Below are 19,601 nucleotides of genomic sequence, written 5' to 3' on the forward strand. Positions count from 1 at the left end.
TAACCCAGCAACACAGTTAACCTGACCCACTGGTTGGGTCAAATAAACAACCCAGCATTATGGGTCAAATGGTTAAACCCAGCACTTGGGTCAAAACAACCCAACGCGTGTTCTGTCCCATAGTTACCCAGCGGCTGGGTTAAGGTTGGGTTATTTTTTTAACCCAGCACTTTTTAGAGTGTGGTAACATAACATTTAGCCTACCTCAGAAAAGCCAACAAGCCTATAACTTTGCCAACATTGTTTTATTTTTCTCATAAATCAGCCAGTTTATTAAATAAAATTATAAAAAGTACATTTATAAAATTATAAAAAGAAAACATGTAGATGAAATAGAATAGAGAGTGCAGGTGGAAGAGATGTTATTAACTTATAAAGTTAGCTCTTTTTTTATTAATCACCTTTTTTGTGCCTTTTCTTATAACATATTTTTTTCAGTAGGACCTATTTGATAATGGATCTTAAACACATCCACTCATTAATTATCATCAGTATAATTTAGTTATCAACATAAATTTTCAATTTGGTAAGTGAATACCTTTTTGGAATTCTTTACAAAAACAGCACACGCACAATTAATCTTTTCAGATTTTGTTTCACATTTAAGCGAAACCACTTTGTTTCAACTGACAGGTGAAATTATAAGTATGCTTTTTTCTTCATCATTAAAGCCTGGGCCAAAATATGGATAGAGTTTCTCAGTGAAAGTTTGACCAGTGAAAGAGTAGATATGAGAGCTGGAGTCCAAATCATAAAAGGAGACCAGACCCTCCTCATAATCCACAAACACTCCCACCTTCTCAGGTGTTTCTCTGTGAGAGAAAGCGACTGCTGGATTATCACAAGCTATACACTGACTCTGATTAATCAATAACATAGACCAGAGACCATCCTCAGGACTCGGGCTGATGTCCCCCTTCCTGTTAATGGATTCTCTGGCCACTCCTAAACTCCACTTAGTCTTTCCTTTCATTTGAACCTCATAGTAAAATCTCCCTGAACTGAATCCCTCTTTTGCCAATAAACAAGTGTCATCAAATCTCTTTGGGTTTTCAGGGACGTCCTGCTCAGTGTCTCCATGACTGACTTGTTTTCCGTCATCAGAAAGCATGAGATATGGATTCGCTGTATCAGGATCCAGAGTCACATCCACTAGATGAGAGATTAGACATTATTAATAAACTACACAACAAACATTTTAGTATGTTCATAAAGGCATATTCTTAATTATTTTTTAGTGTTTTGGAGAAAATAATGTCACACTGTACCTGCATACTTCTGTACACACCCCAAGCCTGTGGATATAGATTACAATATAAATGTAATGAATCCTTTACTGGAATATTTAACTAAAAAAAAAAAAAAAAATTCTTCAATAAATTTTTTTTCTCTATTAACTGTAAAGTCAGACCTATAAAATCTACTCAGTAAAATTAAAAATTAAGGAAGGAGATGGATTAATGCTACCTAACTACTACCTAAATTTTACAGCTATGACACACTTAATTTGGTTTACCTAACATTTGTCAATGCAATGCAAAAATAATAATAATAATAATAATAATAATAATAATATGAAAACTTGTTACAGTTAGTAAATAACTTGTCAATGCACTGATTTTAGTACAACTATTGCTCATTGAGTGGTGCAATATTCACTTAATTCATGTAGCTACTGTACCTACGCTGACCACAGGAGATTCAAAGTCATGTCAAAATGCACCCAAATAGCACTACAAATGAAAATCCTTAATGCTTTTGCTCAACAGATCTTCACAAAACTTTGCACTCATCAGCTCTAGACCATGCTCACAAAAAAAATGTTAGCAAAATAATTGTGTTACGTTCAATTTAGCAGATATCCAATATATTTGTTAGGTCTGGCCCATTATGACTATGGCATATATGCCTGCATTGCATGTCGACAACATGCAAACTTCTAAAATATGTGTACAAGTGGAGATACGGTCACTCTAAAGAAAGGTTTATAGTAGTTTGTAAATGATCAGACATTTCAATTCACGGACAAAGAATGCAGTACTAATGTTCTCCAACAAGGGAGCCACAGAATGAGTACACTGAAAAAAAAAAAACTAAATAAAAATATAATTTATTGAGTCATCTTAAAATAATTTGTTACTCTGCTGCTTTTTAATTTTAAGTTCAGTCAACTCAAATAAGTTTAGTCAACTTGAAATGTTAAGTTGTACTAAGTGACAACTTAGATATTTGAGTTGACTTAACAAAAAATTGGTTTGTTAAACTTAAAAGCTGGGTAAGCTACCCAGCTGCGTTAATTTTAAGTTGAATCAACCTAATATCCAAGTTGTCACTTAGTACAACTTAACATTTCAGCTGGGTGACGAATTATTTTAAGTTGATTCAACAAATTGTTTTTTTTTTTTTTTAGTGTAGTCCTTGTACATCTAATCCTCCCCCCCAACAATTTTCACCAGTTTGAATGACTGAATATCTTAACTTGTAAATAATAATGTATATTAATGTAAATTAATATTTCTGTTGTGCCTTTTTGGGAATAGCATGCATTTCATTAAGCCCTTTTATTTTAGAGGAGATTCCAAAATGGTTGACTTTGCAGTAAAACCAGTAATTTTATTAGAAGAGATACAATGTCAGAAAAGTTCTTCTACACTGTACTTGACTTTCACATACCAGTTTGACTAAGTTTTTTATTTAGAGCCTTGTGTGTTTTCTTCAGTTGCGTCAGAGCTCTATGCAGAGGGAGCACATTCACATCAGTGTCCATACTGATTTCTGTCCAGTTCTTGGTGTGTGGACGACTGTTTAGGGATGAATACATCTACAGCAGGAGAGAGGATAATTAAATGTGTATATTTATTTATTTATTTATTTATTGTGAACTTAATTTAATATGCTTTAGTCATTCATTCAGTATGTTTTACGGTTAAAGGTGCTACAGTTCAAAATCACCAAATGTGCCTCTAAAGGATCACACTCCAATCTTGATGCCTCTAACAATAATTTGTTACCCTGCTGCCTTAAAATTTTAAGTTCAGTCAACTAAAATAAGTTTAGTCAACTTGAAATGTTAAGTTGTACTAAGTAACAACTTAGATATTTGTTTGCTAAACTTAACAGATGGGTAAGTAACCCAGCTGCCTTAAAATTTTAAGTTGATTCAACTCAAATATCTAAGTTGTCACTTAGTATAATTTAACATTTCAAGTTGAATAAACTTTTTTTTGAGTTGACTGAACTTAGCCAGGTTACAAATTATTTTAAGTTGACTCAACCAATTGTTTTTTGCAGTGTAGGCTCTGCAAGGAATGGACTGCATGTTTTAGTCAATGCTTAGTCAAATGTTTATTCAGCTTTCACATGATGTATAAAGCTCAATTTTGAAAAATTGACCCTTATGATAACCCCACTGTATTATTTTTACATAATGCATTTACTATCTCTTCAGAATTCATGATAGTAACCCCTTCATTTTTTAGTATCGTTCTAAAGGTGTCTGTGCGATTGGTAAAATGGTCTCAATTTTACAGCAGTCACTTATACTTAGAGGAAGACTGAAAACTTTTGAAGTATTGTGTTCTGCTGACGTGGGGTGCGTCTCCCCCAGGGTATGTGAGAATTTTTTTTTTTTTTCATGAGATCCTAACAAACCAACAAGTTTTAAGACGGCTTTAATCGCCCTTTTGGTAACAGATGACATAACTATGACTTTGTTTGCTCGTAGTTTCATTCGTGCTTTAATAAAAAATGATACAGGCTACAGCTGCATTTGTGCATGCAATTAAAGAGCATGTGCTACGAGCACATTATAACATCTGACAGGACAGGAAAATTTATTTTTTACTGACATATGGTCTGACAACATTTTACAATAATTAAGTCAGACCAGAGTGGGTGGTTTTTGCGTATAGCATGCGTGCTTTCAGTTTTCCCTGTATTTTTTTTTTTTTTTTGATAAATTTAGAATATAATTTAGGTTTTTAATGAATCAAGGTTTCTTCATGAAAATTTTAGTATGTAGGTTTCATGTGCAAATGTGTGTGTGCGCATGCTTGGTGGATGAGACCCAATGTTTTTGTCTGTATAACTCATTTGTGATTATTATTATTATTATTATTATTATTATTATTATTATTATTATTATTATTATTATTATTATTATTATTACTCCTTTATGATGGTAAGATTTCTAAAGCACTGTAAAAAATAGTCAGAACTTCTGTTTAATACTGTAGCTTACAGCAGCTTGTCACAATTTGTAACAGAGAGTTCTATAATATTCTCCATTCTCAGTGATGAGACATGTTGACAGACCTGTATGAGGTGCAGATGATCGTCAGTGTGTGAGAGCTGCTCCAGCTCAGTGTTTCTCCGCTTCAGATCAGTGATTTCCTGCTGCAGCTCTTTAATGAGATCTTCAGCCTGTTTCTCTGCTGCTTTCTGCTGTTCTTCCATTGTTTTTAGTAGCTTAGACTGACATTTCCTAATGGATCGGATCAGATCAGTGAAGAGCTCAACACTGGCTGATTTCTCTTCCTCTGTGTTATTCTGGTGAATGAAGACAATTATCAGGCTCATCTATTATGTTTACATGTCTTGTATATTTAAAGGGTTCAATCAAAAATGAAAATGCCATCATCTACAGATCTTATGTTCTGTGAAATTTGTTTTATCCATTTAATTCTGAACCTTTATTAAGCATATTGAAATGCACTGCTCAAAAAACAAATAGCATAAGTGATTGTGAATCCAATTGCCAATTGAGAACCTCTGGGTCGTTATGTATCGGAGCATCCTAAGCCAGCAAGTAGCACACAGACCATCCAAGAGCTCACTGATGTCGTGATCTAGGTCTGACAGAAGATTCCTGAGGACATCCAGTCTGTGACTTGCAGCCTTTGCCCATGGTTACAAACTGTTAATCCAAAACCACAAATTGTTTTTTCAGTGCCTCTGGTTGCAGATCTGATAGCCTTTCTGGTGATGCCTAGTAGTGTACACACATTGCAGAGTGATCATGCAAATCCTCTGCAGCACACCTCCAGAGGCTCTGAGTTTGCCAGCACTGCCTCCTGCACTCTTCAACTAACTCCTAGTATTTGGCACACTTCCTTGCACTGGCCTCATCCATGTGTTTTTCCCAAGGCACAAGATCAAATTGCTTGGTGAAATCTGAGATCATAATCATGTCTGGGCAAAGCTGGTTGGGATCTTCAACTATTTGCCATGATCCACCTCCAGTTGCCAGTCAGCAGCGATAGTGAGGAGGCCAGACTTTGCTCTCGGTTGTGGAGGGCCTTCTTTGGCTTGTGGTGAACCTTGATGTAATTGATTGCTGTGTCTATGCTTTCAGCAACTGCCTTTACCTTGAAATGCATACCTTGGGTTTTTAGCGACCTGGAACGTCATTCACTACTCTTTCCCTCCTTAATTTTTTAGTTAACATCAACTTTCTTAGTATTCATCAATCTGTTCATTGTAAACAGTTTAACAAGAAAAAGATAATAAAATATAAAAGAGTGTCTGTTTTCTGATTAATTGCACAACAATATTTAAATAATCGACGACTCAATATGTGCAGTTCACCTTTATTCCTCGAGGTGGCACTGTTTTATAGACAATGACGTGATGTTTCGCTCATAATCACCGCAGGCATAAAACAAAAGAATATCATAAGCAAAAACAGGACTGGTTTGAATGGCAGAGCAATTATTTACGCAATGAAATATAAATATCACTGTCACTTGATGGTGGATGTGGTGAATAAGCTGCCAGCGATCAAAATATTAATTTTGAAGTCACTGAAAACAATAATTTTGAGAAATAAATATAAGCCAGATGCTGAATGTACTGTGGAAGTGAGCTCTGATGATGACAGCGATGGTAAAATAATCTGCTCAAATTGAACCCTTCTAAGTTTCAAAAGGTAACAAAATATGCTTTATTTTATTCTTCTGTAATTCTTAAAATATCAAGAGTTTTTTTTTTTTTTTTTGCTATAGCAGCAGTTAGAGATCCATCCATGCTGTATATATAGGTTTGGGTCGCTAAAGGCCCCAATATGTAATAATGATTGGCGAAATATTTATGCATTTAAGGGTTAAGCTCCTGGTCATGGCACCAGCAAAAGCATCCATCTCCAAGGCCATTTGGTTAGCTGCTAAGGAGGTTTTCTAGGGATCCCCTTCCTAAACATAGGAGACGGGTGTCTGATGTTGGATCCAGATATAGAGGTTTGCTGGACTTGGTAGGACATCATAGGCAGTTTGTACTAAGAACCTGATATGGTAGAAGTCTGCCTTCTAGATGTCTCAGCTTCCTTCATTCCATTAATTGAGATCCAGTGTGTGAATTAAGTGTTCCCTTAACTTTTTTGAGCAGTGTATTACAATTCATAATCAGTTGTACATATTCTTAACTTCCACTCACCTTTCTCAACTCTACTGAGTGCTGGATTTCTTGAATCTTTTTCATTCTATCCTGGATCATCTGCTGCACATCTGTCTGTATTTGAACCAGCTGACTCTACATGAACAGAAGAACACAGTTATGACTGATTTAGCTTTCCATCTTCTGACAAAAGTCTTGTTTTTTTGTTGATGTGTTCTTTAACATTAACATTGAAGTAATATTTTGTATCTCTTGCCTTCTTCTGTTGACTCTGCTCCTCTATAGGAACAGTGTTGTGGTTCCTGTGGTCTCCTTCAGTGCAGGACAGACACACACACGTCTGATCATCTCTGCAGAACAGCTCCAGAGGTCTCTCATGTTTCTGGCATATATAATCCTCCAGATTTTCCACAGCGTTGATCAGTTTGTGTTTCTTTAGACGTGGGACTCTGTGATGAGGCTCCAGGTGAGTCTCACAGTAAGAGCTTTGACACGTCAAGCAGGACTTCATGGCTTTCTGCTTTCTTTCATCACAGAAGTCACAAAACGCCTCAGATTTTTCTTGATTGAGCTTCTCCTCTAAGGTGAAGTATGTTTTTTCTGCGACACAAGTGTCACCTAGCGAAATTACAAAAACAAAGCATATTTTCAAGCAACCTTGAAATATTCCCCAACTCATGCATCACAGACACAGCTTTCAAGAAAAGGTCTAACATATTAGGATACTTTTAGCTGTGTTGCTATGTTTCCTTGTGAGAAGCCCTAATAAAACATTTATAAAACACACCTGAACCAAATGCAGTGAATTTTGACTTGCACTCCTGTAACCAAAGCTAAACATTTTTTCCCATGTGGCATGTCATGGTCCCACACCTGCTAAAGAACCTGCTATATTAGCCATACCCCAAATATGCTGCTATAGGGTGAGTTGGGAAAGAGATTGACAAATCTGAGTGGACTACTCTAAATGTTTTGATGGTGTATGAGAGGCTCAATGTTAATACATTTTAGAGAGATAAACTGGTAAATGGTAATTAATTTTAACATTAAAAAAGATATATTTCACCTTTAAAGTGTTGCACAACCTCTCTGAGTGTTGTATTGATCTTGAGATCAGGTCTTCTGCTGAATGATTCTTTACAGAATGGACAGAAGCAGGTCTGTGTGTTTGTCCAGCACGTGTTCAGGCAGATTCTGCAGAAGTTGTGTCCACATGGAGTGGTGACTGGATCAGTGAACACATCCAGACAGATGGAGCATTGGAGCTCCTCATTTAGTGAACTGCTGGAGGATGCCATGACTGAAAAGACAAATTATGACAACATATCTACATTACTGAACTACTGAAGTATTTTTAAAATATTGCTGGCTAATGTGGCATGAATTTTGACTGGCCAAATGGGCATTCTTCAATAACTATTTATATGCAACATATTTTATGTATTATATTAATTATATGATTGAAGAAAATGATCATTATCAAGCTACATTTAACATAAACAAACCTGTTCAACATTAAATTAAATACAATATAATATTTCACTCAACTTGTGATGTGATACAATTCTTGATACTGATTTCATGATATGATTTTTCTCACAAATTTTAACGAAGAGAGATTTAAAACAAATTATAAGTGAAAATGTGTCCTTTTATTATTGTTTGGACAAAATTCTGCACATTTCTTTAAAAAACTGAAATATGCCAAATAACAAAACTAAATTTAAATTTTATAACATACATTTAAAAAGATATTCAAATAAACAAACGTAAGACTTTTCCTGTTCTCTTTCTGTTTAAAATTAGAGACAGCCACTATATTTTAATTATGATCCATGCATACAGATTAAGCAGGTTTTAATCTTAACTAGACTGTATAATTTCGAAATTTTAACCAAAAACTGAATCGTCTGACTTTAGTTTTGTGAAAATATACTACATAAAACATCTAAATGAAACAGACACAGCAGACAGGCTGAATGAGACAAGAATTCACTCTCTGACAGCAGGTGGCGCTTATGGAACAGCAGCCATACGGTGTTTCCTTGGTTACCACTGTAAACAAAGCAACACCTCACCTTTAAATACTACATTAATATACATTATACAGAACTAACATAAAAAAAAAATATAATCTAAACTTTTCTAAAGCCAGTTAGTTCCCATCAGAGATAAATTCATAAACTCCCACCACCAATTGCATCACAATTCATTTAACATCAATTTGAATCGTCACATATTTGTATCAGTTAAAGTGGGTTAATATGAACACGTAATATGAGAAAACATACTGAGACAGAGCTGAAAGCTACTAATGCTCATCAGATAATTCAGTGGAAAATGAATAGAAATGATGATTCTGTTTAAATAAATTTAAAGTGAAAATGTGTAAAGATGGCAATATTTCTCCAAATATGCACACTTTTAGACTAAAATCCTTAATGGACAGTTCAGTGACACTTGCACATGACTGCCTGTATGAGTCTGTTGACAGCTAGAGGCGGCCACCTCAAAAATGTCTATGCAGGAAAATCCCTGAACTTCTTGACATTCACTCTTATAAATTCTTTGAACTTGTGCATCAACTTGTACATTTTCACTTTTGGAGAAAACAAAGTCAATTCACGATCATATCCATGTTTGTGTTGAATCTCATAAAAGGTAACAAAACAAAAGATCATTCTGTTGAAATACATATAATATGTGTATGTAGAAAGATTAACTAATAATTGCTATTTTTAAATCAAAGTCAAAGTACGTCATCTCTGCAGAAGAAATAACAATTCCGAAACTGAAAATATGTTTCTGGGAATTTGTAATAGTACACTACAATAACATTTCATAACACAAGGTTCTTTCCAAAGACAACAAGGGTGCATGTGTTTTATTTTGGTCCACATAGTATTTCTCACCACAAAATAAAAACCTCTACAGTACACACCATTAAATTACCTGTACTGTAAGGAAACTTTAATGCATTTATGATTTTTCACTTGTGGTTTTTATTTGACTATGTTCATTGTGCCTGCAGTTTACATACTTTCTGTTTCTTAAGTCTTAAAGTTGTGATGAGGGCACACATCAAACTTTGCTTTACAACCAGTTAAATTACACCAGTGATAACATTTGAATATTATTTCAGAGTTTTAAATAACTTACCTGTGAGGAAATATCGCTATGTGATCACAAGATTCGGAGTCACTGGATAAATATTCTGTTTGAAAAGGCTTCCAGTTGTTCATCTGTTTAGTTTTACTTTCAGAGAAGTCGTTCACTCACGTTCATTGATGCAATACAGTAGCTCCACCTAAAATCATGAATATGCAACAGTTCCTTATTCATCCCTGCAGGGTGTGTAAACAGAACATTTAGAATATTTGTGTTGTTCAGTTTTTGATGACAGTGGTAACAAATATCACAGTTGTAATGTAGAACCAGTTGTTAAAGTTAAAAATGATAGGGAAGATGTAACACACAAATGCAGTCTTGTTAAGGATGATAACAAAACTAGCATTTTATGTATCCTTAAAAGCATAGAATCAAATAACATATTTCTCTCTTTTTTTTTTTTTTTTTTTTTTTTTTTATTTATTTTTTTTACACTTCTTAGACACATGAAGATGCTCAGTGAAACTGCTGGACTGCAGCAAGCGGATGAAGATAGAATGATGTTGTTACTCCATCAGGAAATTGTCTTCTTTTAATTTCTGTACATTTTTATGACATTTATCTGGTATGTCAGTACCTGATACATGAAAGATGATAGATACTTGTAAGGGACAGATGAGACAATCCACATGAGAGAATCCACATGCATGCACAACTTTAATTAAGAAAAGACAAAACTCAGATAATCCACAGCATGACATGAGACAGTCCACACAGGAAAACCAGGAGCATCCAGGAAACAGTACTGGAATCCATACACTAACACCATATTTTGTTTACACTAACATAACAGAAGTGAAAGCCAAACACTATAAATACACAGATAGAACAAGCGAAACTTGATAACAAGGGGGTGTGGTCAATTGTCATATGAACACACAAGGGTAACTATGAGAGCAAACAAGCAAGCTTGCATCCCCTAGCGGACACTTCGGGAAGAAAAAAAAATTGCACATGCCTGTCCACCTGGTGGGATAGCACCAAGGAACTGACAGACATACACCTAACCTTTTCTAGGAAAGGGTGAAAGAGAGACATCCAAACCAAGTTAGGAACACAGCGATGTAGCTAAGGCAACAAAAGTTGATGACGTGTTTAGCAGGTGCCATTTTATGCTACTGAGCGCCTGCCCATGACATCACAAGCTATGTGGACCGAGAGGATTGGAGTTTTTTTCACAGGTGCTTCAGACACCGGTCCTGCTTGCAGAAAATCCCCAAAGTGTCCACTGGAGGATGCAGTGGAACTGGTCTAACCTGTGGGTTAACTTTTAAATTTCCCTTTCAAAAAAGAAAGAAAAAAAGGTCATATCCATGTTCATGTTTAATCTCATACACTGTCTTTATCAAAACAAGAGTTAATTGTGTGTAAATGCAACCTAACATAATGTGTGCTTTTTGTTGTTGTTTGTTTTTGTTTTTTTGTTTTTGCAGAGTGAGAGGTGATCATGGAGGTGAAAAGGTGAGAACTGCAGAACTGATGTTTTCAGTTTGTGGCTGATGACAACAGCTTCATTGCTGGAAAAAGTGTTCAAAATCAGAGGTAATTCACTTCATGAATTTCATGTTCATTAATCATTTCATTAATTTCACTTCCTTTATGACTTTAATCTGTTGACTACTGTGTGTATATATAAATATATACGGGATGCATATGTTTACTTCACCATATTACAAATAAATCCTAATCTAATCATGCCAAACTATATGTCTAAGACTCTTAAATAGATATTTTACCACTGTTTTGTTACAAATTATGTAGGAAAAGCAGTAGATTAATTTATGACAAGAGTGCACCTTAAAAAATCTACATCATAACAAGAGTTCTGACCTTTGTCACAAAAAGACTTTCTTAGTTGTCTATCTTTTTTCCTGTCATGCTTTAGATATCATAAAAAATTAGATATCAGTTGAAAACATTTTAAAATCACAAAATTCATCCTTTGAAAACCATTTTGAAATCAGACATTGCATTAACAATGGAAAATGTACATTAAAATCATATTACAAAATGTTTTCGTTCTTGAATTATAAAAAAATAAGTTTGAATAGTGCATTTTCACATCTATGTTAAAAAATGAGAGTGACAGTTAAAGGGTTAAATATATACCAGTTGACAAATAAAATGGTTTAACATTTAAAACATTAAGTTCAAAAACATTGTCTTCTTGTCTTTTTAGAACTATTGTTAAATGAATCTAATCTAATTTGACAATCTAAGTTTATGAACATTACCATATCCTCTTTTAAAGAGGCAACTCAGTCATATTTTGTTCAGTCATATTCAACTCAGTCATATTCAGTCACATATTTTGTTGACCCTGGAACAACATTTAAATCCCACACACTGTCCCACTCTCTCTTTCTAGTTAAACATGGCCAAATCCACTATTTACAGAGTTCAGGCACATTAACATATCTGCTCTGAATGCAGCATAACTCTTGTAGTGACAGGGAAGGCGCAAACTTTTGAAACATGTGTATGCAACAGGGAACTTGGCATCCCCAACTTTAACTCCAAGTTTTCTTCCGGCAACTCCCATCCCACCCAGAACTTCATTAAGTTATTCAGCATGGTTGGTGATGCTATGAAAGAGTAATTAAAGTAGGAAAAAAAACATTAAAAACATTTATTCTAGTTGATTTGTTACATAATTGTTATTAAACCGTAAGATCGTTTGCAAAGCAAGTAGCATAAATAAACTCATACCTTCTTCAATAAATCTTCTCATATAGCCTGTGATGTCACTCATTTTTTCAACAGTAATGGAGTCATCATCCACATATTTAGGCCAAACAATTTTCTGAAGAATTTCCTGTGGGTTTGAATAAGAATGCTAGGTCATAAACTTGCTTTACTCATACATGCATATGTGTATTTATTTATTTATTTTCTTCCTAAGACATAATGTTATAATGTAACATTATGTCTTAATGTTCATAATTTTTAAATTACAAAAACAGTCAGAATTTAGAAATACACAGCCAAAAGCAAAAAACGGATTTTAAAGAGTTCTGCTGTACCAGTACCATGGGTAAGCTCTATTTACTAACTTTATGTCGCATACAACAGGTTTATTTTGAAGCTAACGTCAGTTTTTAGGCTACACTGAGAATATGCTAACCGGGGCAATGATAGCATCGAAAACAATCGACTGTCTATGTGGTGAGAAAATCGGCAAATGTCTTTACTGATGAATTAAGTTGAATCTATATAACACAACAAAATATGATGCTTCGCTATTGCTGTTATTGTCTGTAACTATGCGGAACCTGTGTCGGTATCATCGTGTTTATAAGTGAAAATCTTTAAAATCCGTTTTTTTGCTTTTTCCTCCTTGGTTGGGGATGTAATCGTCTTCGCTGAAGTGAGCACTGCACACACGAAAATCCTTGATGCTGGATATTTTATCTCCCGCAGAATAGCCGATGGCAACCAGGTATGAATTTTGTCTGGAGTGTTTTTTGTGATGTAAATTAATCAAGCTTTGAAACGCATATAATTTTTTCACGTAAAAACACACAGTTTTGAGGCCCCGGAAACTAACCGGGACTACTTTCTTGAAAAACGTCCAGCGGCCAGAACTCTGACCAGGGAGGTGATCACAGAGTGGGTCAGTGTGTATACACTATAGTGCTGGTAAGGATTGCATACAACTTCATGTCTTAAATAGGCGAACTATCCCTTTAATGGTGCAAGTTTGGCATTATAATGACTACCCCAAAATGAAAATTTGTGTCATCTATAATTGTATAATCAGTTATACAGACGATTGACAGTTTTTTTCCTGTGGTTACAAAATAAGATTCCAAGTTTACAAGATAATACTGTCATGAGTGCCCTCTAGCGCCTCTAGAGTGTACTCGCTTCACTTCACCTTCCCTGGGACTCATTTCATCATGGACTTCATTTCCCATCATACACTGCACACCCACACCTGTTCTCATTCTGTAATTATCACCTTCAGCTGCTGCCCATCACCACACCCTCTCTCACATACTATTTAACTGGTTGACTTCCCTGTCACCCAAGCCGCACTGACGGGGCTTTAGCAGGCTCTGACGTGGCGGCCATCTTGTGCGGTGGCTCTGGCGTGGCGGCCATCTTGTGCGGTGGCTCTGGCGTGGCAGCCATCTTGTGCGGTGGCTCTGTAACTTCACTTGAGACAGGAAACACAGTTTTAACCCGACTTGACACAGGAACAACAGTTCTAACTTCACTTGCCTTAGGAAGAGCAGCTCTGACTTGACTTAACACAGGAAACACAGCTCCAGCTTGATTTGACACAGGAACAGCAGCTGTAGCTTGACTTGACTTGGAAACTTGACTTGAATCAGGAAACGCAGCTGCAACTTCATATGGCTCAGGTATAGCAGCTGTGACGTGACGAAGCTCCGTTCTCGCCGCCATTTTGCGAATGAGCTCCAAGTTCGCCATCATTTCGAGAAGCCGATCCAACGCGGCCACCCCTGCTTGAGCGTGCTCCAGCAGAGCCGCCGTGTCGTGAGCAGGCCAGGCGGCCGGTGGGTCAGTGTGCTGTCGCGCTCCGCGCGCGGCCGCCATTTTGCGAGCCGGCTCCACAGTAGCCGCCATTATATGACCGCGCTCCGACGCGCCCGCCACTCCGCGAGCGGGTTGCGCGAGGGGTCGCTTCCTCATTAGCGACCCCCACCGTGAAAGACGAGCCCACAGTCAAATAAGTACAGTCCATACCTGGATGATGTCCGTGAAAAAAGTTGCTGGATCCTTGTATGACGGAGTATTCTGTTATGACTGCGGCATGAGCATTCGGATCCATGTGCAAAGAACTTTATTTCAGTGGTCAACAGGCAGGGTCGAAATCACAGGCAGACAGGTACAATGGAGGCAAGGCAGAATCGTGGTCGAGATACAAGAGCAATTGGTCAAGGCAGGCAGAAAACAATCACAGAGTCGAGGAACAAAGAAATGCTTGGTAGATTGCCGGTGCAAGTCAATACTTCACCTCTGAACAGATGAAAATGAACCAGTTAAATAGTATGTGAGAGAGGGTGTGGTGATGGGCAGCAGCTGAAGGTGATAATTACAGAATGAGAACAGGTGTGGGTGTGCAGTGTATGATGGGAAATGAAGTCCATGATGAAATGAGTCCCAGGGAAGGTGAAGTGAAGCGCGAGTACACTCTAGAGGCGCTAGAGGGCACTCATGACAAATACCAGAATTAATACCAGGTCCCAAATGGAAGTATATTTACCTGTGATACGATGTCCCTAACTGACTCTCTTGGGAAAACAATGCGGTGACTGTCGGGTCTCTGGGAGAGAAGTGGCCAGATGCCAGTGTCTTTAATGCCTTTTCTCAAATCTTTAATCTGGCACTTAACACGTCCAAGTACCTGAAAACATATACAAAGTCTAAGGTTGGCTTGATAAAGCCTGGTCTAAAAAAATAATATATACGCTAGGGATGTCACAATTCTCAATATAATATCGAACCGTTCGGTACAACATCCACTGTTCAATGTGCGCTTGTGATTTGCGTTTTTTTCGGTTTTGCATTTAAATAACTTCCTTGTTTTATTTATCTCGTAATTTTGCTGTATGTGTGCACGCAATTTCACGGGCTGAAATGAGGAAGCGCTTCCCTGCTTATATTTGAAAAAGCAACACGCAGAGCATCTTCCATTCTAATGACATGCAATGATAAGCCTTTCTAAACCTGTTGTCCAACAGAGTTATAAAAACAAAAGTTATAAAAAAACATAACATAATGACACTTCTTTGACACATACATGGATTTTCTGCACAAGGGCGCCCTCTGGCCTCCACACTGTAAAAAATAAAAAACACAATTGTTGAGTCAGCTTAAAATAATTTGTTAACCTGCTGCCTTAAAATTTTAAGTTCAGTCAATTAAAATAAGTTTAGTCCGCTTGAAATGTTAAGTTGTACTAAGTAACAACTTAGATATTTGAGTTTGCTGAACTTAACAGATGGGTAAGTAACCTAGCTGCCTTAAAATTTTAAGTTGATTCAAATCAAATATCTAAGTATAATTTAACATTTCAAGTTGAATAAACTTTTTGAGTTGACTGAACTTAAAATTTTACAGCAGCCAGGTTACAAATTATTTGAAGTTGACTCAGCAAATTGTTTTTTACAGTGCAGTATGAATGAAACCCATTCTATTTTGCGTAAAAATAAAAAATAGTACCTCTCTCAAAAAGAAAAATTAAGCAGAGGTTTACAGGAGTATTTTGTTAATTTGTTGCAAAAAAAACACGCATACACTAAAGTAGCAGAACCAAACTGAACTGAAAACCGTGGTTAAAAAATGAGGTATGTATTGAACCGTGGACTAACTGTATTGTTGCATCCCTAATACACACACACTCAAAAGGATAATTAACAAAGATTCACAGACAGACAGATGAAAAGACAGGTGCTAGGATGTTACAAGCATGATTTAGGACTGTACTAACACATGCATGTTTTTTTATCATGTTAATTAGGTAAATAGAGACTGAATCGTTTTCAATGACTCCAGTCAGAATGTTATTACAAAACAAAACAGCAAAACTTACAGCATGTGACAACAGCTGTTGAAACAGCCAGTCTCGATTACGCAACGATGGAACAGGGAGATCCCAGAAAAGGCATAATTCTGTCACTCGAGTCATTTCTTCTTCAGTGAGTTGTGTTTTCCTGAGCTGCAAGAACAAATAAAAAATGTGAAAGTATTACAAGTGACATCTTTATCCACAAAGAAAATACACAATCTTGCACTGAACTACTTTATTACATTGCTAGTACTCACCAAACTAATGGTTTCCCTGTGGTCTAGGTCTGGGCAATCCTGCAGTGTCAGAGCTGAAGCCGCACTGTCAGCATTCCCTCCAGTTAGAAGGACGACCACAGGTAAGCTCAGTCCAGAAAGACAAGGACCTCCATGTAAAAAAGAATGACCTATCATTCGGCCAGCTATTCGGAACAGGTTGCTGTCCCGTAGTACGGCAGATGCAGAAGGGACACGGTGGTTTTTTTCCCCCCTCAAAAAGGGCTGTGGTAGCAGAACCTTAAAACAATTATATAAACTGTAAGACAATCATCTTTAATATTAGTAGTTGTTTAAAAGCCATTACATGTTCTGCATTACTGAACTAAATCTGCCACTGGGCTCAAATCTGAGTAAAATAAGGAAAGGAGCCGTTTCAGTTGCTTTTATGGTGTCTTTTTTACTGAGGGGAGAACATAGGGCGTCACAGTTGTTATCTCAATGACTCTCAAATACATTCATCAGCTGCATTTTAATCATCATAGCTCCTTAAGATGCAAAATTGTTATGTGTCTGTATAGGGGTTGCACAAATGACCAGTTCACACTGAAATTGTTTTCAGAAGTGGACCAGCACTATCAAATATCTGCTCACACTTGTATATTGCAGGTTCTACATATTTGTGGTTCTAATTGTATCTATTGTTCTTTTAAGTTTAAAAGGATTGAGATGGAGAGATGGATTTATACCAGTCTGTCTGACACCAACAATCATCCACTCAGACTCAGAAGTGCAGTGTATAAAATAATGCAGAAACAGGTAAGAAGCTTTGGTTGACGTTTACCTCAACCATCAGAATGAGGAAAAAAGAACAGCAATCAATTACACACCCAAATTTAAAGTGAAGCCAGTCGTTAGTTTCTGCATCACCATTGACAAAACATGACGCGTGACTCCTTTGCCAACAGCTGCATCTCCTAAAAAGAAATCAACAAAACAAAAGAACAGCAAGCTCATGTACATTGCAGAAACTGTACAAACAATTTTTACTTCAAATAATGGATTTAGCAAGTAATACCTATCAAGCTACATATCAGTGGAGCTGACCAGTTAGCACTGTTCATTTTATAAAATGAAATCAGTGCACTGTCCTGCTCATCTACAGTACCAAATTGGTTGATGCGTAGTGACAGAGATGGACAGTATTTATTTTGAGAGAGCAATTCCTCACAGAACATTCGAGATGCTTTCTCTGAGTCAATTTCATTTTTCCACCCTGAAAAAGAAATTCACAGTTTATACATATGACACTTTACAAGCATAGTTGAATGACCAATCTAGGGTTAAAACCAAAGACACAACACAGAAAAAGTTTGCATGAAATTTGAAAATGATGCATATAGATGCACTTGTTTTACAGCAGAATAACAGCACTACCAAGGCAGAACTGTCATGCATAACCTGTTGATAGCGATGAGAATGTAAATGTTGGTGTGATTGAGGGTCCTGGCAATTCTTCTCTTGTTGAAGTGCTTGGAGAATCACTGCCACTGAAAGTCCACCCACTAAAATAGACATGGCACATACAATGTTTCAGTTTTGTTTATCCAACCAGTTCAGAAATTTTCTTGCACTAAAGACATTTGCCTGGTTTCACAGACAAGGTTTAAATCCTAGTCAAGACTTAAATGCATGTTTGAGCCATTTTAACTAAATGCAACTTGCTTCTGACATATCTTAAAATGTCAGTGCTCTTGATTTGTCTGAAGATACATACCAGTTAAGTTTTTTTCTAAAGCACATGTATAAAAGTTACTTAAATATCCTAATTTAGCTAAGGCCAGCTCATGGCTTAATCTAAGCCCTGTCTGTGAAACCAGTCCATTGTCTTTTATAGAATGAATTAAAAAAAAAAAAAAAAGGTCCACCAAAAAATTATATTTCTCAATTTGTTTCACTTCCATGTCCATTCCAGCTCAGCTTTCGACTTTTGTTAATCTTAGTCTATTTTAAGATATTTTAAACAAATCCATAATTAATACTTTTAACAAACAAGGTCTTTAACAGTATGGATCATTTGGATACATGTACAAATTTCCATTTCAGGTGTTGCATTTAAACAAAGGTGTTGCATTTAAACAAACCTCTCCTAGAGTTTTAATCAGATCGACACCAAATTTGGTGATGCTAAATTGCTAAGGCATACAATGTCTGATCTGCCCCAAACTTAACATGTTTGTAAAGACTCCTGACCTGACCATATTTGTCAGTATAATCTAAAGCCTTTACAATGTTAAATTTCGTTAAAGGGCATGTCCGTGGCGGCCTGACAAAGTTCAGTGTTTCGCCATGGGAATAGACGTTATTATAACTGCAGCCTTACAATGATCTCCCTCAAATGATGGGAGTCCTGGCCTGAACACATCTAAAGGCCAATATTTCATTATAATCATAGCACCACCTGCTGGCAACAGTAAATGACTTGTTTTACAGTAACTTAAGCATAAATTGCCCCTTCTGCACCAAACTTCACATGTTTGGTAAGAGTCCTGTCCTGAACACATCTAAATGCCAATATTCAGTTGTAATCATAACGCCACCTGTTGGCAACAGGATATGTCAAGCTTTACACTAATTCAGACATACCATGTTCAATCTGCACCAGACTTCTCATGTTTGATTAAAGTGCATGGCCCGAACACATCTACATGCCAATATTCTGTTATAGTCATAGCGCCACCAGCTGGCAGCAGGAAGTTTGCCACATATAAATGACTTTGACACATTCCTCCTATATTTACCACATTAAATGCATTTTGCCCACCATTCACTGTTTTCCTAAGGGCCTTTCATCACTGCTTGCAGCTTTAATATAGTTTTAATAGGAATGGAATAGACTGGAATAGATGTCTGTAAATTATGAGAGAAATATCAACTTTGGGTGGACTAATACTTTAAGGTATTAAAGTAAGGGTCTGAAGGACAGATGTCGCTCTACATATAGTAGTATAAATTTACCCTTCACCACACGTGCTTGCATGATAAAGTAAGACATCATTTGGGAGTGAAATCTGGCAAATGGGACAAATCTGTAAAAATAAAATGTAAGAAAACCATATGTTACCTGGTTTCCAGCAAAAGCAATTCTGTTGATTTAATACAGAATTTTTTCAACATAATTTTGTTGAATACTGTATTTTTCAGATCAGTCTTGTTAATTTCAGAACAGCCTCACACAACAGTTTGCATGGAACCACAGATTCTTGGGTGCACATTTTGTTAAACAAAAA

General features: G+C 36.5%; 2 protein-coding genes across 2 annotated transcripts in view; both read right to left on the reverse strand.

Moving 5' to 3' along the window:
• Positions 1-284: 284 nt before the first annotated feature.
• Positions 285-9,657, reverse strand: LOC127160592 (E3 ubiquitin-protein ligase TRIM39-like). Its single transcript, XM_051103229.1, has 8 exons — positions 9,550-9,657; positions 7,457-7,690; positions 6,647-7,008; positions 6,430-6,525; positions 4,315-4,548; positions 2,674-2,821; positions 1,269-1,295; positions 285-1,152 (listed from the first exon to the last, which is right to left on the reverse strand). The coding sequence occupies exons 2-8, from the start codon at positions 7,686-7,688 to the stop codon at positions 623-625; spliced, it is 1,629 nt and encodes a 542-aa protein (XP_050959186.1). The 5' UTR covers positions 7,689-7,690; positions 9,550-9,657; the 3' UTR covers positions 285-622.
• Positions 9,658-10,196: 539 nt separating this feature from the next.
• Positions 10,197-19,601, reverse strand: part of LOC127160593 (uncharacterized) — a 16,143-nt gene continuing 6,738 nt past the window's right edge. The window contains exons 7-14 of the mRNA XM_051103230.1: positions 17,773-17,876; positions 17,390-17,587; positions 17,202-17,288; positions 16,354-16,611; positions 16,121-16,246; positions 14,792-14,932; positions 12,268-12,373; positions 10,197-12,143 (exon numbers count right to left, since the gene is read on the reverse strand). Coding sequence (XP_050959187.1) covers positions 16,421-16,611; positions 17,202-17,288; positions 17,390-17,587; positions 17,773-17,876 — 580 coding nt within the window. The 3' untranslated portion in view covers positions 10,197-12,143; positions 12,268-12,373; positions 14,792-14,932; positions 16,121-16,246; positions 16,354-16,420. The remainder of the gene's footprint in view (positions 12,144-12,267; positions 12,374-14,791; positions 14,933-16,120; positions 16,247-16,353; positions 16,612-17,201; positions 17,289-17,389; positions 17,588-17,772; positions 17,877-19,601) is intronic.

Source organism: Labeo rohita, unplaced genomic scaffold (genome assembly GCF_022985175.1).
Source record: "Labeo rohita strain BAU-BD-2019 unplaced genomic scaffold, IGBB_LRoh.1.0 scaffold_398, whole genome shotgun sequence".
NCBI classification, from domain to species: Eukaryota; Metazoa; Chordata; class Actinopteri; order Cypriniformes; family Cyprinidae; genus Labeo; species Labeo rohita.

Excerpts from the sequence above, each read along its gene's own strand:
- LOC127160592 (XM_051103229.1), bottom strand. The coding sequence starts at position 7,688 with ATGGCATCCTCCAGCAGTTCACTAAATGAGGAGCTCCAATGCTCCATC. Across the intron at positions 7,009-7,456 it reads GGTTGTGCAACACTTTAAAG|GTGACACTTGTGTCGCAGAA; the intron begins GTGAAATATATC and ends TAATTTCGCTAG. Across the intron at positions 1,296-2,673 it reads TAAAAAACTTAGTCAAACTG|GCTTGGGGTGTGTACAGAAG; the intron begins GTATGTGAAAGT and ends CTATATCCACAG.